Source organism: Salvelinus alpinus, chromosome 1 (assembly GCF_045679555.1).
Source record: "Salvelinus alpinus chromosome 1, SLU_Salpinus.1, whole genome shotgun sequence".
Lineage (NCBI taxonomy): Eukaryota > Metazoa > Chordata > Actinopteri > Salmoniformes > Salmonidae > Salvelinus > Salvelinus alpinus.
In genome coordinates this window covers 97699269-97724637 of record NC_092086.1, presented here as the reverse complement: position 1 = coordinate 97724637, position 25369 = coordinate 97699269, and the positions used below count along the sequence as shown (strand labels likewise).

Below are 25369 nucleotides of genomic sequence, written 5' to 3'. Positions count from 1 at the left end.
TAGAGAGGTTAATATAAATGGCACCAGAGATGCGGGAAAGAGGAGTGTGTTGGGTGAATATGTAAAACAAAAAAAAGTACAGGTGTTGTATCTGCAGGAGATGCATAGTCATGTGGTGAATGAAGTCGATTTGGGGATCTGGTGGAAATGGGGCAAGTGTTTTGAGCCATGGGACAAATTTTAGTGCAGGGGTGACTGTCCTTTTTGTACCGGGTCTGTCTATAAAAATGTGCTCCTCAAGGGAGGTGTGTAGGTGTAGGCTGCTTGTTGTAAAAGCAGAAATGAACAACATGGGTTTTGTCTTTATAAATGTGTATGCACCTAACACAGGGAGAGAGAGGGGGGTTCTGTTTGGGAGTCTTAGACAGGAACCCTCACAGGTAACGCCTGAGGAGACACTGTTGGTCGGCGGGGGACTGGAACTGTACAATAGATAACCTCTCTGGGATCGCGGGACGCTTGCGTCCCAACAGCCTGTTAAAATGTAGAGCGCCAGATTCAAAAAAAAATCTATAAAATCAAACTTTATTAAATTACACATATAAGATACCAAATTAAAGCTACACTCGTTGTGAATCCAGCCAACATGTCAGATTTCAAAAAGGCTTTTCGGCGAAAGCATAAGATGCTATTATCTGATGATAGTGCAATGGCTACACTCTCTTTGTTGACAATTTCAACCATGCCGGCGCTACTCAAAACGCAGAAATAAAATATAAAACATGCATTACCTTTGACGAGATTCTTTTGTTGGCACTCCAATATGTCCCATAAACATCACAAATGGTCCTTTAGTTCGATTAATTCCGTCCATATATATCCAAATTGTCCATTTATTTGGCGCCGTTGTACCAGGAAAAACAGCCTTCAATTTGCGTAAAATCACGACAAAATATCTAAAAAATTACCTCTAAACTTTGCCAAAACATTTCAAAGTACTTTTGTAATACAACTTAAGGTATTTGTAAACGTTAATAATCGATCAAATTGAAGACGGGTCAATCTGTTTTCAATACAGGATATCAACAAACTCACGGTACTTTTCAAGTCTTGCTCAACTCTCAAACATAAACACACGACGTCACTCCACTTCCGGGTCAATATCTTTCTCAGTTGACTAATGAAAAACCTTAACCTTTTTCCATACAATGGCGACATCCAGTGGAAGCAGTAGAAACTGCGTGGATAGTGATTAGAATTCTGGTGTGCCCATGATAACCCATTGAACATACAGGAACTTAACAATAAAAAAGTTAGTCCTCAGGGTTTTGACTGCTATATAAGTTCTGTTATACTTACAGATATGATTCAAACAGTTTTAGAAACTTCAGAGTGTTTTCTATCCAAATCTACTAATAATATGCATATCTTATATTCTGGGGATGAGTAGCACGAAGTTGAAATTGCGCACGCTATTTTTCCCTAAGTGAAAACTCTGCACCCTATCCTCAAGTTAAGAAAGACAGAAATGGGGAAGAGCCTCATTCAGTGTCAGTGGGAGTGTTAAGGGACATCATTAATCAGCTCGACCTAGTGGATGTTTGGAGAACTAAACATCCCAACATAAGACAGTGAAGGTCTTTGGGGCTAGGGTGAGTGCAGCCCGACTTGATCGTTTTTACATGTCCAGGAATCAGAGCAATAGGCTGTTGGGCACTACCAATCTCCCGATGGGTTTGTCGGATAACCACATAACCATGGCTCAGCTGTCTATTTCACCAGGGCCTCGGCATGCATCCTATTGGAAGTTAATGAAAAGCTCTTACAAGATGCCACTTTTTGCTCAGGTTTGCAGATTTTGGGGGAAAGGTGGAGGCAGCAAAGAGAGGAGTATGAGTCTCTGAGTCAATGGTGGGATGTGGGGAAAGTCCAAATTCGGCTTATCTGTCAACAGTATACAGCTTTCTCATCCTCAGAGGCTAGGAGAGTATTGGGGGAACTCGAGCATCGTATTAGTGAGATAGAGATGGTGGGGCAAGGCAATGTAGGCCTCCAGGCTAATTTAGCTGAATTACGTAGGGACCTGGGCAGTTTTTTCCAGGTTAAAGCAAAGGGAGCACTTGTAAGAGCAAGGTTCTCCATGCTCAAAGAGATGGAAGCTCCCAGCTCTTTCTTCGTAGGTTTGGAAAAACAGAGCAGTGAAGCCAAGGGCATACATTGTCTACGGCTGTCTGATGGGCGGGTGACCTCTGTGGTGGGGGAGATGCGGGAGCGGACTGTGGAGTTGTATACTGAGTTGTATAGGGCAGAACTGTGTGATCCTATGTTTGCTCAGGTCTTGTTTGCAGAACTCCCTAAGCTCTCTCTGGCACAGAGGGATGAAATGGACATTCTTCTGTTGTCCCATGAACTGGCAGAGGCCGTAACCCAGATGTCCCCTGGCCGTGCACCGGGGGTCGATGGAATCCCAGTGGAGTTTTATAAAATATTCTGGGGAATAATTGGACTTTTGCGTGTTGCGTGAATGCGTCGGGGTAGGAGAGTTGCCGATGAGCTGCCGTCGGGCGGCTCTGATTCTCCTGCCCAAAAAAGGGGACTTGTGTGAACTTAAGAACTGGAGGCATTGCTCTGTGCGGACTACAAGATATTTGCCAAGGTCCTCTCTAACAGAATGAAGTCTCATCTGGACTTTATAGTACACAAGGACCAAACATATTGTGTACCGGGATGGTCAATCACAGACAACTTGTTCTTAATCAGGGACATGTTGGACTTGTTGAGAGGTTCTAATGTGAACTTTGGACTGGTCTCTTTAGATCAAGAGAAGGCTTTTGATAGAGTGGCCCATGAGTATCTGTTTAACTTCTCTGGGATACGCTAACGTCCCACTTGGCCAAAAGCCAGTAAAAATGCAGAGCGCCATATTCACATAAATTACTATAAAAATCTAACTTTCATGAAATCACACATGAAAGACATCAAATTAAAGCTACACTTGTTGTGAATCCAGCCAACATGTCTAATTTCAAAAAGGATTTACGGCGAAAGCACACCAACCGATTATGTTAGGTCAGTACATAGCCACAGAAAAACACAGCCATTTTCCCAGCCAAAGATAGGAGTCACAAAAAGCAGAAATAGAGATAAAATTAATCACTAACCTTTGATGATCTTCCTCAGATGACACTCATAGGGCATCATGTTACACAATAAATGTATGTTTTGTTCGATAATGTGCATATTTATATCCAGAAATCTCAGTTTACATTGGCGCCATGTTCAGAAATGCCTCCAAAATATCCAGAGAAATTGCAGAGAGCCACATCAAATAACAGAAATACTCATCATAAACTTTGATGAAAGATACATGTTTTACATAGAATTAAAGATACACTTGTTCTTAATGCAACCGCTGTCAGATTTTTTTTTTTTAAATACGGAAAAAGCAAACCATGCAATAATCTGAGACAGCGCTCAGATAGAAACAACATTTCTCCGCCATGCTGAAGTCAACAGAAATACGAAATTACATCATAAATATTCCCTTACCTTTGATGATCTTCATCAGAATGCACTCCCAGGAATCCTAGTTCCACAATAAATTGTTGTTTTGTTCGATAATGTCCATTATTTATGTCCAAGTACCTACTTTTGTTAGCGCGTATAGCACACATATCCAAACGCTCGCGCAGATCCAGGCGAACGTCAGACGAAAACTTCAAAAAGTTATATTACAGGTCGAATAAACTTGTCAAACTAATTAGAGAATCAATCTTTAGGATGTTGTTATCATAAATATTCAATAACGTTCCAACCGGAGAATTCCTTTGTGTCTATAGAAGTAATGGAACGCAAGTCGATATCATGTGGAATGCGCGTGACCAGGAACTGGCTCTCTGCCAGACCACTGACTCAAACAGCTCCCATCCGGCCCCACATCACAGTAGAAGCTTCATTCAACGTTCTACAGACTGTTGACATCTAGTGGAAGGCGTAGGAAGTGCAAACAGATCCATATCCCACTGGGATTTCAATAGGCGATGAGTTGAAAATCGACCAGCCTCAGAATTCTCACTTCCTGTTTGGATTTTTTCTCAGGTTTTTGCCTGCCATATGTTCTATTATACTCACAGACATCCTTCAAACAGTTTTAGAAACGTCAGACTGTTTTATATCCAATAGTAATAATAATATGCATATATTAGCATCTGGGACAGAGTAGGAGGCAGTTCACTCTCGGCACGCTATTCATCCAAAGTGAAAATGCTGCCCCCTTATCCTAGAGAAGTTAATGTGATGTCTGTTTTTGGGTTTGGGAAAAGTTTTTTTTTTACCAGTGTGAAGATGTTGTATGCTGGGACGTCATGTATGGTCAAGGTGGGAGGGGGGCTCAGTAGGCCAGTCTGGATGAGACGGGGCATTAGACGAGGATGCCCTCTATCGGGGCCGTTATATACACTAGCCATTGAGCCTTTTTTGTAGGAGACTGCAGGGAGTGTGCTGGACAGGCATGGGTGTGTTGACAGGCATAGCCATGTCAGCATATGCAGATTACGTTTCTGTGACGGTCAGGGATGGTCAGGATATGCAGGCACTAGAGACTAGTCTGAAGGTGTACGAGGGAGCTTCATCAGCCAAGGTAAACTGGGGCAAGAGCAAAGCTCTGGTATGTGGGGCATGGGGAGATAGGGCACCTCCTCTGCTTCCAGGGGGTTTGCAGTGGGGTTGTGAAGGGCTTAAAGTGTTGGGGGTGTACCTGGGCTCGGAGAGGTGGGTCAGGAAGAACTGGAAGGGGCTGTCACAGGCAGTGGTGTCAAGACTGGCCAGGTGGAGGTGGCTCCTGTCCCAAGTGTCATATAGAGGGAGGGTGCTGATAATCAACAACCTGGTGGCATCTTCCCTTTGGCATAAACTGGCTGCCGGTAAGGGGGGGTGTTTGAGCGGCCAAAGGGGGAGGAGCCACCAATGTTTCGCCACTGCAGGTGATGGCAGAGACTGGGGACAGGCAAGGGGGTCTGGAGGTCTTGTTAGATTTTAACACTCCGAGCCTGGGGGAGTTTGAGGGTGTGGGAGGTAAAGACCTCTACAACCTCTGCGTTAAGGTTAGGAACATTAGAAGCCTAACAGGAGTGAAGGCACATCAGTGGCAGGGGCTATGTGGGGCTGAGAGTATGGTGGATTTTAGATGGAGGGGGCACTACAAATCCCCAGTACCAAAGAGGTCAGGGGACCTCCAGTGGAGGGTTCTTCATGGAGCCCTGGCCACTAACAGCTGGTTGGCACAGATTGAACCAGTAGTTGGGCAGGGGTGTCCTTTCTGTGTTATGAGAGAAACTGTGATTCGTGTGTTTTCTGTGTGCGCCAGGTTAATGCCATTAATGTCTCTGTTGAAAGGTCTGTGTGAGAGGTTAGGGGTGGTTTTTACTGTTGGGATGTTCATAATGGGGTACAGGTATTCAAAAAAGGAAAAGGCCAAATGTGTTTTGTTGAATTTTATGTTTGCTCAGGCAAAGTTGGCTATTTGGCTAACAAGGAGGAACAGGGTCAAAGGTGGGGGGATAACAGACCCTTTACTATTGTTTAATGGGATGGTGGTGAGGTTTTAATGACATGAGAATGTTTCATTAAAGAAAGACAAAGTCTCTCTTTCTCTCTCTCTCGTATACTGAGGTAACATTGTGAGGTAGCTAAAGACAGAGAAGGCAAGGGGATTTCTGGGAGATGTAGGCAGCAGACTCACCATTGGCAGCAGCCATCAGAGCCTGGATCTGCTCAGCCTCGGTGGGGGGGGTGGGCCAGGGTCCTGTTCCAGCTACGACACCACCTGCCCCCGCAGGATGGGGGCCAGCTCTGGAGGAGAGGAAGGGGAGGAGTTAGTATAACAGATACACACAAATCTCTCTCATCCACTGTGTCTTGCACTCTCTCATGAACACACACACTCTCATATAATGTGAACCTCTCTCTCTCTCGCTCTTTCACAAAGACACAAAACAGAGGACATTCTCTTCCCATCATGATTGTCAGCCTGGCAACACTCAGCCTCCAGCAGCCATTTTGAGTGAGCAGTGCTCCCGGAGCATCACAGAGCACAGACAATATGGAGGCTGGGAGAAGACAGATCAAGACGTGCTATAGATGTTATTAGGTAGCACAGATCCACAATACGCAAGCTGACACACATACACTGAAACACACAGAGTAAGGACTAACTGAGCTGTTTGGATGCTGCCCAGATGCTATGTGTCTTGTACACATGCTGTGTGTTACTGTGTGGGTGGGAGAGTGAGAGACAGAGAGAGAAAGGAAAAAAAGAGGGGGACGATGAGAGAATGTGTGCATGTTTTTATTTTGGAGAGTGGCTGAAGATGATCAGATATTATATGGTTCTTCTCAATCCCTTAATTTACCATCAAATATGTTCAAATTTGAAATGCAGGATTGGGGAGATACGTTGAATTTTGTTTGCTGGGTTCATTACAGCCATAGGGGAGTCAGTAACACACACACCCGCTAGCATAACCACATACACTCACACACAAACAGACAGATAGACAGAGACAGACCGACAGACCCACAGGAACATGTACATTTACACTACGAATAAAAGGACAAACTACACAGTTCAGCGAAGCCTACAAACCCAAAGTATAAAACAAAGACTACGGAACAGTGCTGAGCTAAGCACATCCACAAACACCACAAAGCCTAGACCCATTTCAGCTACACAGCTAGACCGCAAGAGCATGTACAGATTATCACACACTCAAAAGCCAGAAGCCAGGCTTGACTACACACAGCTGCACCAAGCCTACAGCCAGCCAGACAGCATCACCTATAAGACCAGGATGCCACCTTGCACACTCAGCACAGCCCACTCTGCTCTACCTACTCCACTCTACCTCGCCTTCCCGTACGGTGTCCATCTCTGCTGGGTGCTGGTGCTGTACCTGTATGTGCTGAAACACAGACAGGGGAAACAGTTCTGGCCATCACTCCTTCAGCCCCATGCCAATCAGATGGACTCCTTCATTAGCCAACAGGGTTCCTTTTCAGTTTCTAGAAAAGGAACTACAATACAATGGTGTGTCACATTCTGATTTGTGCCGCCACAAAATAGAAATTGCGCAGTGACTAATTACATGTCATTGTCCATATGTTAAGCAATCTACTGTCTCACTTTCTTTGAATGACACAGTATGCAATCAGTGGCTAATAACTCCAAGACACTCAGACGCTCAACATTTGCTCCACCAATAGAGCCACAACCTGTTAATCAAGATGTGTCAGATAATCCAAGCATCTTCTACAAAAGCAAATGATGCAGCAAGTCACATCTACCATTACTGTCTGAAATGACAATACAGTGTGAAAGACATTGCTAATCTAAAGCAGGCCTTATACTCACAACACTACCACAACCACAGGACTGCCCCTACCTCTACACTAGCGTACTTTTAACCTCACCCACACAACAGTCATCCGATCTCTATTGATTGATTTCTTCTGGAAGCACACTGACAACTAAACAATCATCACACTATCTATAAATCACTTCTACTCAACTACTACTGAAGGACTCACAATTACTATCACAACTACCATATAACAACCATTAGATGACCCATTACTCAGTGTTATTGGATCTGTGTGGAGAGTAGTGGGGCACCAATGTGTACTTTCTGTTCAAACAGACAACTGCCTTAGTCTTCACATCTTTCAATGGAATAGATATCGTAGGCACAAATTATTAATTCACATTGTGGTAATTAAATTCAATTGTGAATGCGTATAGGAATGAGGGGTGTGTGTGTGTGTGTGTGTGTGTGTGTGTGTGTGTGTGTGTGTGTGTGTGTGTGTGTGTGTGTGTGTGTGTGTGTGTGTGTGTGTGTGTGTGTGTGTGTGTGTGTGTGTGTGTGTGTGTGTGTGTGTGTGTATGTGTGTGTATGTGTGTGTATGTGTGTAGGTGCACGTGTGATGTATATATTCAAAGAAGCTGAACACCTACCCACTGGGTCCAGGTCTCTGTACCTGCTGGTTTAAGCGCCAGTCAATGTTGGGTGGATTTTGCTGGAGAGAGAGGAGAAACTGTTAGAAATGCCACTGATGGCATGTCATCTTCAGTCATCAGCACTGGAAGCCATTTTGTCCTTCAGTGGGCCAAGAAGAGAGCAGATGTCACATGGGGATAGAAGACAAGATGGAAAGAGACAGTGCTAGAGAGAACGATAGAGAAAGCAGTGTGAGAGAACATGTGAATTATTGAACTGACTATTTTGCCAGTGACGTGCTTGAGCGAGTCCGCTGAGAGGAAGGATCAAACATACTCCTGTTACAAGCAACTTCAAAACAAGCTTAATAATGCTAAATATTTAACCACAGTTCTCCCAACGTATTGACAAAGGAGCTTTCCACTCAAGCTATATCTGCTATAGATTAGGAAATATATCATTCCAAACCCTGGATCATTAGCCAAAGCCAGGCTGAGAGAGAGAGAGAGACACTGTATATATACATAATATGACATTTGTAATGTCTTTATTTATTTTTCGTTACTCTTTTGGAACTTTTGTGAGTGTAATGTTTACTGTTAATTTTTATTGTTTATTTCACTTTTGTATATTATCTACTCCACCTGCTTTGGCAATGTTAACATATGTTTCCAATGCCAATAAAGCCCCTTGAATTTAATTGAGAGAGAGAGAGAGTCAGTCAGTGGGGCTGTAATCTGCAGCTCTGCCCTGCCCCACTGATACTCTAAACCCTGGGCTGGATTACACAGACAGAGCCCTGCCAGGCCTGTAATACTCTCATACTCTGGACTACTCTCTATGAATGGGTGATGTGCCATGCAGGAGTTATTACTGTACTTTCATATGAAGCAACAAGGGGTCATGAAGTTCAATAAACAGATATGCTCTGCGATATATGACAAATATAGGTCTGATTAAAAGCAGGTCAAATGTGTGAATAGTATACAGCAAAAAACGATCCTCTCTATGAAGGTCTATTTCCATCTATTTATGACTGAGGCTTGACTCAGGGAGTTGCCAATTTAAGGGATGAGTCACATAAAGTCAGACAGAGAGAAAGTCAGGTACTCTGTTTGGTGAGGTCATGAGTGGTGGCTACTGGCTATAGGTTCAATGCAACAACCCCAATCTATTAGCTTTACCTCATTCAATAAGCAGTCAAAGGTCAACAGCTGACCTCAATATCCTCATTATTATGACCCGTACTGCCACATACCCCCACATCCTACTCACCATGTCCCTCCCCATGCCTGTCACTGTGCAAATGATCACATGTTGAGTGAGAACACCCTCGGTGTAATAGCATGTCTAGTACAGAGAGCGTTCCCCCGCAGTCATATGAAATATTCAGTCTCCCCCTGGCAGACAAGAGGATACACCACTGGGATTTAAGCACTTAATCACAAACAAAACATTCTGTACTTCCCTGAGAATTCACAAGTGTCTTTAAATCGCTAAGTATTTTCCTGAGAGGTAACCATAAGTGGTTTAACCCTGTCGCGTTAGGCTAGGCTATGCTAGTCAGCTTTTTTGATGAGGAGGATCCTGGATCCGGGAGGGTGACTCGTTAGAGGTTAACATCTAAACACTCACACATATACAGATGCACTCTTACATTTAAGTCTTGACATGGTCTTATCTCAGTAGTTTGAGAGAGCCCTCACATAGGCTTCATTGCTATTGCATTTGTTGAAGAGGGTTACACTCAGAGTGTTCTGGATCATCATGGGAGTTTTAAAGAACACAATGTCCCTATCACTGCTGCCCCACCCCCCTCCACCTTCATGTAGCGCAGCGACCCGTCCGTGTTGAGCTGCAGGTGGAGGTCTTTATGAGAGTGGGAGTGAAGGGCCTGCTTGGGGCCCAGGCCCAACCAAGTCAGGTAGCCTCTGTGTCTCATCCAGCGCATCACCACGCCAATGCTTGTCACCAAACACACAACCGAGACACAGGCCAGATAGCCAATCAGAGCCAGGGTAAGGCCAGAGCCCTGCTGAGCTGGGAGGACGTGTCTGCACCCTTCTCAGACGCAGTGATATTGACTGGCACACTGGTGGAGAGAGCAGGCTTGCCACTGTCCTGCACCAGCACTGAACATAGCATCTTCTTCCTCAAATCTATGGGCCGTGCGCATGGAAGAGCCCTGCGTCTCTCCCAGAGAGGCCGTAGAAGAGCCAGGCGTTGTGGCCACTGTCTGGGTCCCCGCACACCACCCTGTTGACCAGGGGCCTCATTTATAAAAATGTTCTTAGATTTATACTTGAACTTAGTCGTAAGATCATTTCCGACGGTGTGCTTACGTTCGATTCATAAAAGATACTGAGTATAAAAAACCTTGCTTACGCAGGTTCTAAGAAGCCCATTTGTAACTTATGCACCTGTGATCTATAAATCGCAAATTAACTTCAAGTTGACGGCACCTGAACGTGCCTTACAATCCGCAATTTCCCTTTATAGAATGCTAGCTCAAATGAGGGTTTAGTCAGGAATAGCCATGAATCAAAAGAGAAAAGCAAACTTTTTGGAAGACGAGATCACAGCGAGGGTAGAGGAGATTGAAGACAGGCAACACGTATTATTCGGTAGACTAAATAGTGGGTTGACAAACAAAGCCAAACAGGTAGCTTGGGAGTGTGTCACCACTTAAGTGAACGAGGTGGGGCAGCAAGACAGAACTGTGGCTGATGTGAAAAATAAATGGTCTGACCTTAAACTGCAAGGGAAAAAAAGAATAGCCATACATAACCAGCAGGAAACTCACTTACGTCAAGTCTAGACTTTGCGTAGAGATAAGATAATTCCCATGTCAAAGTAAAGTTTTATAAATAACTACTTATACGTGGTTTTCTGCATAAGTCATACTTAAGATCAAAATTGATCCTAAGTCTATTTTATAAATGAGGCCCCAGGTGTCGTAAACCAGCCGAGCGGGGTACAGACAGCTGCAGCACACCGTCTGGGGGCGGAGCGGGGTAGATCAGGGCAGGGGCGTGGTCATTCTCATCGATTACAAACACATGCATGGTCACATTGGAGCTCTGTACGGTTATCCCCGCCTCCTTAACCTGCACCTGCACCTAGAACACATTCACCTGCTCGTGGACGAGGGCACGAATGGCATGCAGGTCACCGTTCTCAGAGTTTATGTAGACCAAAGAGGACACGGCCGAGCCTTGCACATCATGATCCAGGATGGAGAAGGAGAGGCGGACGTTCTGGCCGAGGTCCTGGTCGAATGCAGTCACAGTCAGGATGAGAGCACCATGGGCATTGTTCTCTGCTATATCAACCGAGTAGGAGGACTGGGAGAAAAGGGGGGAGTTGTCATTTACAACCGGAAGAGCGACCACAATAGACTATTGTGCAGAGCGAGGGGGAGAGCCGGAGTCTGTGGCTGTGGCTGTCACGGTGATGGTGTATTCAGACACAGCCTCTCGGTCCAAAGGGCCGTCTGTAACCAGGGCATAGTGCTCCTCAAAGGGGGTATCAACCTAAATTAAAAATCAGAGGGAATGCGAACGTCAACCTCCCCATTTCTACAAGTGATCAAGGCTATAACAGTGTCTGATTATACGTCCTCCTGGACCACTTTAGATCCTGCATTTATGATTATCTTTGGGTTGTTGTTGTTCTTGTAATTGATTTTGACTTGAATGTGACAGGAGCCTTCCATGGCGGGGGCCCTGGCATGCACAGTGATGTCATAAATGTCAGCCATTTCATAATCCACCACTCCTTTCACTCGGATTTCACCCGAAAACGGGAGAAATCCGTACTTACCAAAGAGTTAAGATATCTCCCCATTAAGACCAGAATCAGAGCCAGATGCCCTGAGTTTAGTCAAGAATGTGCTTGGTGGAGAGTTTTCCAATAACCTAGCTGTTTTCATTAGCTGGTCAAGTACTGGAGCATTGCCATTGACATCTAGTATATTTATAAGAACAGAAGTAGTCCCTGATTTCTCAGGTTGTCCACCATCTACAGCCGTAAGCAGCAGGTGGAATACTGACTGCAGCAGGTGGAATACTGACTGCTTTTTAATGTCCAGAGGTTTCTCCAGTAATAACTCGGGGGATTTCCTGCCATCACTTTTTGATTCAACTTTCAATATGAACAAGTCGTTTGGACTGAGGATGTATGTGCGTAATGAGTTGATGTCTACATCTAGATCCTGTGTGCTGTCCAAACGAAACCTAGTGCCCGGTGCGGTAGCCTCAGACACTTCAAGATAAATATTTTTTGATGACAAAACGGTGTAATTCCTGAGGGTTTTGAAAAACATGTTGAACAGTAAGAGAACATGGCAAAGTTAATGCACAAAGACGTTCTCTGTCCATAGTTTGTTTGATTACTAAAACTCGCGTTCACGTCAAAATACTTGGCAAAAGATTCAGACACAACTTGTGGGTTCACATGAATTAGTACGCCGAGGCCCAAGTCCTTCGCTATGTCCCGACAAAGGCCCTCCGTTTTAAATCCTCCAATATGGAATAAGAAAGTTCCGCGGAAAGTGATGCGCTGTATAAAGCGGAGAGGAGAGCCAGAGCACCGGCCATCCCAAGGCCTTTCTTCTTGTCTTCAAAACTCAGATTGTTCAACTCCTCATGTCGGGGAAATATCCAATTTTATCCTTGAACAACACAGTAACCAAAAATATCGATCCAAGAGCTTCAATAACTTTCAAATATGATAATTTAGAGAAAATAATTAAGAAGGTAAAACCGATTCCCTTCCACGCGCAAAGTTCCTGTAGCTTCTGAAAGGACACTTTTTTCAGAGGTGCCTGGGTCTCCAAACAAAGGCAGGACAATATAAGCGGCTCTCATTAGTTGTGCCACATCCGCTACACACGCGCGTGCAGGCGAACACACACACGCGCAAGTACACACGCACGCACACACACACCAAAACGAGTTATGTACGCCGAAATAAAAGATGAATAGGTCCAAATTAAAATGAAAGGATGAGGGAGGTAATAACAATAGACAATACAACTTCATCTTCGTTTTCTCTTGGTCTTACGGGAGAAAAAATGTGCAAAAGCTTTGATAAATCTGGTAAAACTTTTTGCCACCAAGAGACAAATTCTATGAGTCCTCACAACTAGAAACCTTAACAATAGAGATATTATTATATAATTGCCACGAAAGTAACAATTTTCGTCAATTGAGTCATTCAATAAATATTTGAAATTGACACAAACATATCCGCAACGTAGCCTACCACATTCATCATCTAATAAATAAATAACATTGCACTGTCCTAATTCCTATGAAAAAATTGAGGGTTGAGTAGTGACTGGATGTCTAGCACATCGTTCAGTCTATGCTCACCTGTTGACTCTCGAACGTCCACGTATTGTCAGGTAAAGATGCGTCAAGCACGTTTATCATTTCCTTAAAGTCAGTAGTGCTGCTGGGTTTAACGAGGGTGAAATCACTGAACTCTGACATTGGAGAGAGACACGACCTAAATGATTGGCTCTGAGACAACATGTCCCCTCCCAGGACCTCCACATACTTAATAGGGCCATCAGTGTTGAGCTGGATCTGCAGGTTTCTGTTGGGATTCTTGTATCCGTCAGAGTCAGTTCGTCTGATACAGCAACTCGAGCTGCTCCTACTGTTTCTAACGCACTTCACCACTAAGATGAGAAAAGTTAACAAAGACAAGACGGACACTGAGGCCAGAGAGATGATCAAATAAAAGGTGATTTTACTGTTTCTCCTGCTGGGTTCTGCAGTTTTCTGGCGGTAGTCCGATATGGGTTCGCGTAGCCCGTCCTCTAACAGTATATTGACTGTGACTGTGGTGGACTGGACCGGCTCCCCATTATCCTTTAACTCTATAAGCAGCCTCTGAGAGGAGTCATCCTGCTCTGAAACGGCACGTTTTGTCCTCACCTCACCTGTGTAAAGATTCACACTGAACAGAGACGAGTCGGTGGCCTCCGTCAGCCTATAGGAAATCAAGGCGTTGTGGCCCGAGTCTGCGTCCACTGCCGATATCTTAGTGGCGAGGTGGCCTGCTTTAGCGGACCGGGGAATCTTCTGATGGGAAACAGAGCCCATTACAGTGGAGGGGTAAATAACAGCGGGTGCATTGTCATTCTGGTCCATGATAAAAACATGAACCGTGACGTTGCTGCTCAGAGACGGAGAGCCGTGGTCCTTTGCCTGCACCTGAATCTGAAACACTTTCAGTTTCTCATAGTCAAAAGAGTGCATGCTGTAGATGCTGCCGTTATCTGAGTTTATGTAAATATAGGAGGAGACAGACACGTCTTGTACTTTAGAGTCTAATATAGAATAGGAGATTTTAGCATTATCTCCAAAATCCATGTCCAATGCAGACACGGAACAGATAATAGAACCAGGTGTGTTATTCTCATTGAGATACACGGTATACGCATTGCTAGGAAACCTGGGTGGATTATCATTGACATCGAGGATACGTACTGGGATAGTTTTCCTGCTGCTCAGAGGAGAGAAGCCCGAATCAGTAGCTGTTATCTCTATGCTGTACTCTGGGAACGTCTCTCTGTCCAGGACACCATTGGTGACTAATGTGTAATGATTGGAAAAAGAAGGTTCTAATGTAAAAGGATAGCCTGGTGGGATTTGTAATGTCACTTTTCCGTTTTCCTCAGAGTCAGAATCCCATGCACTAATCAAAGCCACTACAGTCCCCTTGGGTGCGTCCTCACGCACTGGGCTTGGTGTAGAAGTGAGGGTAATTTGGGGAGGGTTGTCATTGACGTCTATGATATCGATCTGGACGCTGCACTGTCCCTCCATTTCAGGCATGCCTTTATCTTTAGCAATAATCTCGATTCTGTGTGAGGGAGTGTTTTCGTAATCCAGCATACCATTTAAATACATCTCCCCCGTTTTTGGATTGATGTCAAATAAAGTCTTTATGGACTGTGCAGTATGATCACCGAAAGAATATTCAATCTCACCATTTGGGCCATCGTCCAAATCCTTTGCCTCAACCGTTAAGAAAGATGTGCCTTGTTGACTATTTTCCTTTAGAGACACTTCATATGACGATTTTTCGAATACGGGGTTGTTATCATTTATATCAAGGACAACAACGGTTATCTGCGAGGTCCCAGATCTGGCTGGAGAGCCACCATCCAAGGCTGTCAACAACAGTTGGTATGCTGCCTTATTTTCTTGGTCCAGTGCGTTCTCCAATACTAGTTCAGGCACTTTTCTTCCATCACCAATATCCTTTACTTTCAAGCTGAAATGTTGGTTTTTGCTGAGAGTGTAAGATTTTAAAGAATTATCGCCAACGTCAGGATCCTGCGCGCTCTCCAAAGAAAAGCGCATACCAGGGGCGGTAGATTCTGCGATTTTCAATGTCCGCTCTGTTGATTGAAATTGTGGAGCATTGTCGTTTATATCCTTAATTTCAACTTCCACTCTGTGGAGCTTTAGAGGATTCTCAACGATGACTTCTAATGGCAAGAGACAACTGACGCTTTGTCCGCACAGACTTTCTCTGTCAATTCTATCGCTCACAACCAGGTCGCCCTTAACCAAATTCACACTGAAATACTGCTTACCAGCCACGGAGGCTATCCTCAACTTACGATCAGAAATCTCAGTTACATCCAAATTTAGATCTTTAGCTATATTTCCAACCACGGATCCCAAGCTAAATTCCTCTGGAACAGTGTAACGAATCTGTGCTCCTGTTGTATTCCAAGACAAAAATAAACTGAATAGCCATAGCGCTTGTCGTCTCCAATCGCTCAGGCGCGAACTCTCTTTCAATTTGAATTTCCTCATATTGCTCTACCCCGAAAAAAATAACGCGTGAAAAACATGTTTAGAATAAAATATTCCATGGAAATTGTTCTTGATCACATCTCCTTTTTAGCCAGGTATCTAATTCCACTGTGAATGAATGGGTGAGCACAGCCCCGTCTCTCCCAGCTCTATGCATTGTAAGGACTGCGCTGCTGACGATGGGGGAGGGAGTAGATCTTTTTGTACAGTTAAGCATGCTATTGGGGCAGAGCACAGCAACGTTTAAACCAATTAAAAACCGAGTGGCTGTTAAAGTCATAGCCATCTTTCTGCCATAGGAGTCATCGTTTCAAACGTGTTAACACACCAGAGCATTCATGAAGAAATGGAGATGGTATTCATGAGGGAATGCAAAATGACTGCTTTCCCTTGACAGCTATGATTTTGAAATAATGACAATGAGGATAATCATCGCAATAGCCCTTTATCTGAAGGTCAAAGTAAATAATTTAAAGCTAATTGAAAGTGGACCTATGTCTAGCAGACGTGTGGTATAAACAGCAGAAACAATACAGCAACCGAAGGGTTTCCTGGCCTGTAGAGAGCGATTGTCGCTGTCCATGGTGATGAAATGTAAAAACCGCTCTCTGCTGGCAATGAGGTAAACAAATAACCCCATTCCTGAAAGCATATACATGCTCATTTCTTACTGCTCATTTATGTCACAGATATAATTTATATCACAGATATCATTTTACATTTGAGTATCATTTCATTTGAGTGTAACACTTCTCACTTGCGTTCATAAAAATCATAAAAATCCTTAATTTCCGTGAACCTGGAAACTTGCGAAGTTTTTTAAACTCCGAGTTTTACATGGCCTGTCTGTTTTGATAACGTTCAAGTGAAGAAATATGCTAAATAAAAAATGTTAGTTTCGATTAAGGAAATAGCATGTAGGCCTCGTTGAAAACATAATATGCGGTTAAAGAAGGGAAGAGACAAAGTACGAAGTGAAAAAAGCTTGAATAAAATTATTTTAACTTAAAATTGTGCTTCACATTTAAGATGAGCAAAAATAACATTTAAGTCATTCCATTCCTATACTCACATTATTTTTCACTGATATTACGTCAATGAAGTAAATGCTTTTACTATGGGCTCACCTGTTGGCTCTCGAACGTCCACGCACTGTCAGGTAAAGATGCGTCAAGCACGTTTATCATTTCCTTAAAGTCAGTCGTACTGCTGGGCTTAACGAGGGTGAAATCACTGAACTCTGACATTGGAGAGAGACACGACCTGAACGACTGGCTCTGAGACAACAGGTCCCCTCCCAGGACCTCCACATACTTAATAGGGCCGTCAGTGTTGAGCTGGATCTGCAGGTTTCTGTTGGGATTCTTGTATCCGTCAGAGTCAGCTCGTCTGATACAGCAACTCGAGCTGCTCCTACTGTTTTTAACGCACTTCACCACTAAGATGAGAAAAGTTAACATAGACAAGACGGACACTGAGGCCAGAGAGATGATCAAATAAACGATGATTTTACTGTTTCTCCTGCTGGGCTCTGCTTTTTTCTGGCGGTATTCCGAGATGGGTTCGTGTAGCCCGTCCTCTAACATTATATTGACTGTGACTGTGGTGGACTGGACCGGCTCCCCATTGTCCTTTATCTCTATAAGCAGCCTCTGAGAGGACTCATCCTGCTCTGAAACAGCACGTTTACATCTCACCTCACCTGTGTAAAGATTCACACTGAACAAAGACAAGTCGGTGGCCTCCGTCAGCCTATAGGAAATCCAGGCGTTGTGGCCCGAGTCTGCGTCCACTGCCGATATCTTAGTGGCGAGGTGGCCTGCTTTAGCGGACCGGGGCATCGTCTGATGGGAGCCCATTACAGCGGAGGGGTAAATAACAGCCGGGGCATTGTCGTTCTGGTCCAGGATAAAAACATGAACCGTGACGTTGCTGCTCAGAGACGGAGAGCCGTGGTCCTTTGCCTGCACCTGAATCTGAAACACCTTCAGTTTCTCATAGTCAAACGAGTGCATGCTGTAGATGCTGCCGTTATCTGAGTTCATGTAAATATAGGAGGAGACAGACACGTCTTGTAATTTAGAGTCTAATATAGAATAGGAGATCTTGGCATTTTCTCTTATATCTGGATCTGTAGCGGACACTGAACACATTATTGATCCAGCAGCATTGTTCTCTCTGACATAAACAGTGTAAGATGTTTGGGAAAACATTGGAGAATTGTCATTGACGTCAAGAACACGGACATTAATCATCTTTTTGGATGAGAGAGGAGGTGATCCAGCATCAGCTGCCATTATCTCAATGGTGTAATCCGGATTTGATTCTCGATCCAAAATGGATTCGGTAACTAAAGCATAATTATTGGACACTGATTGTTTTAATTTAAAAGGTACGCCTGGTGGTAAACTTAGAGTGACTTTCCCATTATGTCCAAAGTCTATGTCCTTGGCGCTTAGCAGAGCCACAACAGTTCCAATAGGTGCGTCCTCCCTAACCGGGGTAGGTTCAGATTTCAAAATAACATCAGGAACATTGTCGTTCACATCCACGACATCTACCTCAACAGTGCACAGTCCCTGCATAGTTAGCGGGCCATTGTCTGTAGCAAGAACATCAAATTTCAAATAGCGTCCCGTTTCAAAATCTAATTCACCCTTAATGGCGAGCTCTCCCGTTTGTGAGTCAATAGAAAACAGATTCTGAAGTGATTCAGGATTATGTGGTTCAAATGAATACGTTATTTCGCCATTGCCACCTTCGTCAAGATCTACAGCTTTGACAGTCAAAACTACAGTACCGATAAGGGTGTTTTCCAGCAATTTCAAGCCATATAAAGATTTTTCAAAAACAGGTGCATTATCGTTTTGGTCCAACACCCGAACAGTGATTTTTGTTGTGCCTGACCGGGCTGGAGTTCCACAATCTATTGCTGTCAGAATTAGACTATGTGCTGGTATGTGTTCTCTGTCCAACATTTTTTCCAAAGCCAACTCGGGGACTTTGGTTCCATCCTTGCTAATTTTTACTTTTAAAACAAAATGGTCGTTTTTACTTAGCGTGTAGGAACATATGGAATTTGAGCCCACGTCGGGGTCTTGTGCCGATTCTAAACGAAATTTTACACCTGTCAATGTAGACTCGGCAATATTTTGAATATTTTGATTGTTTTGAAAAACTGGAAAATTGTCATTTATATCCTGTAACTCAATTTCAACACGATGGAGCTGTAGTGGGTTTTGTACTATAGCCTCTAAAGGCAACATACAGCTGACGCTTTGTCCGCACAGACTCTCTCTGTCTATTCTCTCACTGACAACGAGCTCGCCTTTTCCCAAATCCACGCTGAAATACTGCTTACCACCCTCCGAGGCTATCCTCAGTTTTCGTTCAGATATCTCAGAGATTCCCAAACCCAGATCCATCGCTATGTTCCCAACAACGGATCCCACATTTAGTTCCTCAGGAATGGTATATCGTGTCTGCGCCTCTATTGTATTCCACAAGAGAAATAACATCCAAAGCGTCCGCAAAGGAATCAACATAATTCCGATAGGAATCCCCATTTTTTCACAAAATGTAGACTGGGTAGACAAGGCGGTTTGCTGTACATTGCCAGAAAAAGTTGGATTAGAAATTATCCAGGTATCATTTTGGTTAACATCTCAAAATGGTTTGTCATCACCGTCCTACTGATATTGCAGCTCCCTCTCCCCCAGCTCATCTGTGCATTGTTAGGTTTATGGTTCTGTGGCTCGGGGAGGGACTAGATCTATTTGCACAGTTCAGCACATGATTGGTGCACAGCGCTCCAATGGATTATGGTTGTGATCAGCAGCACTGCTCCCTAAAAAACAGTGCAGTCCATGAAGCAAGAGTGAGAGGAGCTGTTATCAATAGCCCTCCTAATTGTCATGAGTAGATTTAACAGCCACATGTTAAATGATTAATGGTTAGATCTATTGCATTAACTAGTACTGTTATTGTCATTCTGCTTTCCACGTCATAGCGTCATAATGTAACAGTGACGCGCATGACTTCAGGGGTATTTAAAGTCGTAATAATGAATATCACACAATGCCAGAGCGGCAAAATATCACAATGTAACAAACACAACTTCAGAGGCAGTCTAGAACGTCATAATGGATATGACACAAAGCTACTTTTGAAGACAAAGACACATCCTGACCTCAAAGCCAGTCAAGGTGGTAAACAATCTGTTTCAACAAATGTGAGCACCAAATTCATGGTGTGGAACGAAACAAATATAATACATATAAGAGTCGTTTTGAAAGCTGGAAATGAAATCTATTTCGATGAAATCCAGAATATATTTAAAACGTTGGCAATGTTATGCGAGGTTGCCAATTTAAAACGCCATTGTTAGAATAATGGTGGATTTCCCATTTCCAGCCCAAAGCGGTGGACAGCGCTACACACAAGAATGTGGCAGGCGCATTTCTGATAAGAGACAGTACAATAAACCTCTAAACACAATACACAACGTTATTATTAAAATTAGATCGAATCAAGAGAAGAAATATATTATTCGAATTACTTTTTTATTCTCACCTGTTGACTCTCGAATGTCCAAGCACTGTCAGGTAAAGATGCGTCAAGCACGTTTATCATTTCCTTAAAGTCAGTAGTGCTGCTGGGTTTAACGAGGGTGAAATCACTGAACTCTGACATTGGAGAGAGACACGACCTGAACGACTGGCTCTGAGACAACAGGTCCCCTCCCAGGACCTCCACATACTTAATAGGGCCGTCAGTGTTGAGCTGGATCTGCAGGTTTCTGTTGGGATTCTTGTATCCGTCAGAGTCAGTTCGTCTGATACAGCAACTCGAGCTGCTCCTACTGTTTCTAACGCACTTCACCACTAAGATGAGAAAAGTTAACAAAGACAAGACGGACACTGAGGCCAGAGAGATGATCAAATAAAAGGTGATTTTACTGTTTCTCCTGCTGGGCTCTGCTGTTTTCTGGCGGCATTCCGAGATGGGTTCATGTATCCTGTCCTCGAACAGTATATTGACTGTGACTGTGGTGGACTGGACCGGCTCCCCATTGTCCTTTATCTCTATAAGCAGCCTCTGAGAGGACTCATCATGCTCTGAAAGAGCGCGTTTTGTCCTCACCTCTCCCGTGTAAAGATTCACACTGAACAGAGACGAGTCTGTGGCCTCCGTCAGCCTATAGGAAATCAAGGCGTTGTGGCCCGAGTCTGCGTCCACTGCCGATATCTTAGTGGCGAGGTGGCCTGCTTTAGCGGACCGGGGAATCTTCTGATGGGAAACAGAGCCCATTACAGTGGAGGGGTAAATAACAGCCGGGGCATTGTCGTTCTGGTCCAGAATAAAAACATGAACCGTGGCATTGCTGCTCAGAGACGGAGAGCCGTGGTCCTTTGCCTGCACCTGAATCTGAAACACCTTCAGTTTCTCATAGTCAAACGAGTGCATGCTGTAGATGCTGCCGTTATCTGAGTTGATGTAAATATAGGAGGAGACTGACACGTCTTGTACTTTAGAGTCTAATATAGAATAGGAGATCTTAGCATTTTCTCTTATATCTGGATCTGTAGCGGACACTGAACACATTATTGATCCAGCAGCATTGTTCTCTCTGACATAAACAGTGTAAGATGTTTGGGAGAAAAATGGAGGGTTGTCATTAACGTCTAAAATATTCAGTGTTATTATTTTATTTGAGGTGAGAGGTGGGGACCCTGAATCCGATGCTTCAAGCTCAATATGGTATTCAGGGCATTTTTCTCGGTCTAATGTTGAATCTGTTACTAGTGTGTAATGGTTAGAAAATGAGGGGTTTAATTTGAAAGGGTAATCAAAAGACATACGAAGGGAGACCTTACCATTGTCACCAGAGTCTAAATCCTTGGCACTAATCAGAGCTACCATAGTTCCTACTGGGGCATCCTCTCTAACGGGTTTGGGTATGGAGGTGATGGTGATCTCCGGTTGGTTATCATTAACATCTACTACAGTCACTTGAACACTGCTGTGGCTCTCCATAGATGGCGTACCTTTGTCTGCAGCGCATACATCAAATTTAAACGAAGGACTTATCTCGTAATCTAATGACTGTGATAAAGTAATTTCTCCAGTGTCTAGATTTATAACAAATAGCGTTTGAATAGAGTCTGCTGTATGTGATTCGAATGAATACTCTATTTTACTGTTTGTGCCTTCATCCAAGTCGTTGGCTCTAACCGTCAATACTAATGTCCCGGGAGCTGTAGTTTCGCTCATTTGGATTTCGTATAAGTCTTGCTCAAAAATGGGCGCATTGTCATTTATGTCTAGCACCAGCACTGCAATTTGCGTGGTTCCAGATCTTGCTGGAGTACCTCCATCAAACGCGGTAAGAATTAGATTGTACACGGGTTGCTGTTCCCGGTCTACAGCCTTTTCCAGAATTAGCTCAGGAACTTTTGTGCCGTCTTTATTGTTTTTAACTTTCAAAGCAAATAAGTAATTTTTATTCAGAGCATATGAGCGTAAAGCATTGACTCCAACGTCAAGGTCCTCTGCCGTTTCTAAACGAAACCGAACGCCAGGGAGAGTTGATTCGGATACTTTTATAGTGTTCTCGTCTGACATGAAACGTGGAGAATTGTCATTTAAATCCTGTATTTCCACCTCGATCCGATAAAATTGCAGTGGATCCTCAATGATAAGCTCCAGGGGTAACAAACAACTAGCCTTTAGTCCGCATAGGCTCTCTCTGTCTATTCTCTCATTAACAATGAGTTCGCCCTTTCCCAAATCCACACTGAAATACTGCTTACCACCCTCCGAGGCTATCCTCAATTTACGATCAGAGATCTTTAAGATTTCCAAGCCCAAGTCTTTAGCTATATTCCCAACAACAGAGCCCGCTTTCAATTCCTCGGGAATGGTGTATCGAGTCTGCGCCTCTGTACTCCTCAAGAGAAAGAACATCCACAGCGCCAGCCATGGCAAAACCTTAGTCTTTACTAGCGTCCACATCTCCACAAATAGTGTGCAATAGACAAAGGACTTGATTCGTCACACATCGCAAGAGAACGCAACGCAATTTGCAAATACCCCGTAAATTATTAAATTAACAATGTAAAAACGGACATAAATCCAATAGGCTACATGTACACCGATGTGCGCCCAGATTTGTCTCTCCCAGCTCTGTGCATGGTAAGGGATGTGGCGGTGTGGTTGGGGTGGGACTAGATCTCTTTGTACAGTTCAGTTTATGATTGGATTACAGACCTCCAATAATTACCAACAGAAGCAGTTCTGAATGAAAGAAACAGTGCAACAGAAGATAGAGGATGAGAGTTAATGCTATAAGCCAGTGTTTCTCCAGTCCTCGAGTACCCCGAACAGCACACATTTTTGTTATGTCCCCAGACAAGCACACCTTATTCAACTTGTCAATTAATCATCAACCCCTCAATGAGTTGAATCAGGTGAGATTGTCTGGGGCTACAACAAAAATGTGAGCTGATGGGGGTACTCAAAAACTGTAGTTGGGAAACATTGTAATAGGAAGCAGTACATATTGACTAGATTGCATTTTCGTGGACATAAAAATCATAGGCTAATTATTTGGTATGAATACCATGAATTGTTTTTTTAAAGTTTTAAAGCATTTAATCATCAATGGAATCTGTGATAAAACTGGAAGAGTGTAACTCATGACAATATAATTTCACAAATGGACTGTGAGACGCACATGGAACCCTTCGTTTCTATGAGTAAATGGCGCTGTATGACTATTCAACACAGTCTCACATTCAATTCGCGCATATATGTACAAAATGTATTTCAGCAGATTTCGTGCGTTTTTGTGCATTTTTGGGCTGGTTTGGGCTGGTTAAATTCGTTTGAAAATACACGAATTTCTGTGCTACTTAATTCGTGCGAAAAGACACGAATTTAACCAGTAGGCGACACAAGCCTTTGCAACAACCATATAGACGCGATAATTTATATTTCATTTTTGTTCTTCTTAATGGCTAATTCAACGTCATGAATATACAGAAATGTTGTCTTTGTTTAACCATGTTTTAAAATGTGTCGTTGTATGCCTATATGTACTGTTTTAGACTTGCTGAACAGAATTTTTTGAGAAAAGACGCACATTTACCTGCGACTTAATTCGTGGGAAATATTGTTTTATTAATGCCAATGCTGTTTTCTGTGCTTGATTTCGCTTAATACTTTGGATACTGGTGCACTTGTAATCAGAACGCCTTTTTGTCATGTAGGCAACCATACACGATTTTCTTCATAACCCATTTCATATTTCGTGGAGCCTAAATTACACCATTTTCTTCATAATGCATGTATTACATGTTAATGTAAAATAATGAATTATGTTGGCTTACACTTATGGCCTTTCCAAGGCCTTTCCATACCTTAAGGGAACATTTTAGCACTCGCCATATGGTTAGTGAGTAACGCCACATTGCAAATGTAAGGTCCCTTACTAGACGTCCTGCAACGTTTCTAAAATTCGCGGACGGCGTCGGGCCGTGCGCGGGGGAGAGATCTTTCAGGAAGTCATCAAACTAAATCTCTCGGACGTTCGGTTTCCGTTTTATAAAAATAACACATTTTGGTCATTTTTCCGCAGTCTAGGAAATTCCCACCAGAGGGAAAATAAATAATATTGCAAATGCACAAGCACATTGCAAATGCATGTGGCCTTTTCTCCTAAACGGAAAATATTTCGAAGACGTAATGGACAGTTGGCCCCGAACAAGATGGCGTCGAGGCCTCAACGCTTTTTGAGTTATGGCCATTTTTCTGGGATTAAAGGTCAAAAACGTAAAGTATGGTGCTAATTTGACCGCTTCACGTCAAAGTACATAAGCATACGGTGTCAGGAAAAAAAGAACCAGCCATTTATCTATCGTAATTTAAGAGAAATTGTACATTGACAAATTGGTCATGTTCACAAAAAGGAGTTAAAAAAAAAAAAAGTTACAGATCCAGTTGCAGTGTGTTCAGACGAACATTTTTTAAGTGGGTCTCGAAGCTCTGCCACTGCATCGCAGTGCTAGCTGCGCCGCCAGAGTCTCTGGGTTCGCGCCCAGGCTCTGCCGCAGCCGGCCGCGACCGGGAGGTCCGTTGGCCTAGCGTCGTCCGGGTTAGGGAGGGTTTGGCCGGTAGGGATATCCTTGTCTCATCGCGCTCCAGCGACTCCTGTGGCGGGCCGGGGGCAGTGCGCGCTAGCCAAGGGGGCCATGTGCACGGTGTTTCCTCCGACACATTGGTACGGCTGGCTTCCGGGTTGGAGGGGCGCTGTGCAGTGCTGAAGCAGTGCGGCTTGGTTGGGTTGTGCTTCGGAGGACGCGTGGCTTTCGACCTTCGTCTCTCCTGAGCCCATACGGGAGTTGTAGCGATGAGACAAGATAGTAATTACTAGCGATTGGATACCACGAAGAAAAGGGGATAAAAGGATGGAGTGAAAAAGTACGGTGCTTAAAGACACACAAAGCCTGAAATGGCATTGCCATTATCTCCAGGCCGTGCCGAGTTCAACGAGATGCCCCGCTTGACCGTAGCTAGCTCGGTCTGAGTGCAGCGACA

General features: G+C 43.8%; 1 protein-coding gene and 1 pseudogene across 13 annotated transcripts in view; both read right to left on the bottom strand.

The window, feature by feature from the left end:
• LOC139535640 (protocadherin gamma-C5-like) overlaps nt 1-25369 on the bottom strand; it is a 56151-nt gene that overhangs the window by 5503 nt on the left and 25279 nt on the right. For 3 of the 13 annotated variants that reach the window (XM_071335341.1, XM_071335251.1, XM_071335293.1), the window contains exons 2-4: nt 7949-8010; nt 6843-6899; nt 5681-5790 (exon numbers count right to left, since the gene is read on the bottom strand). In XM_071335341.1, coding sequence (XP_071191442.1) covers nt 5681-5790; nt 6843-6899; nt 7949-8010 — 229 coding nt within the window. Of the gene's footprint in view, nt 1-5680; nt 5791-6832; nt 6900-7948; nt 8011-13306; nt 16832-16899; nt 19128-20344; nt 23436-25369 lie in introns of those variants that run through there. The other 10 variants (XM_071335349.1, XM_071335274.1, XM_071335303.1 and 7 more) reach the window with 8 other exon arrangements.
• LOC139540017 (protocadherin gamma-A9-like) lies at nt 8017-11576 on the bottom strand (annotated as a pseudogene).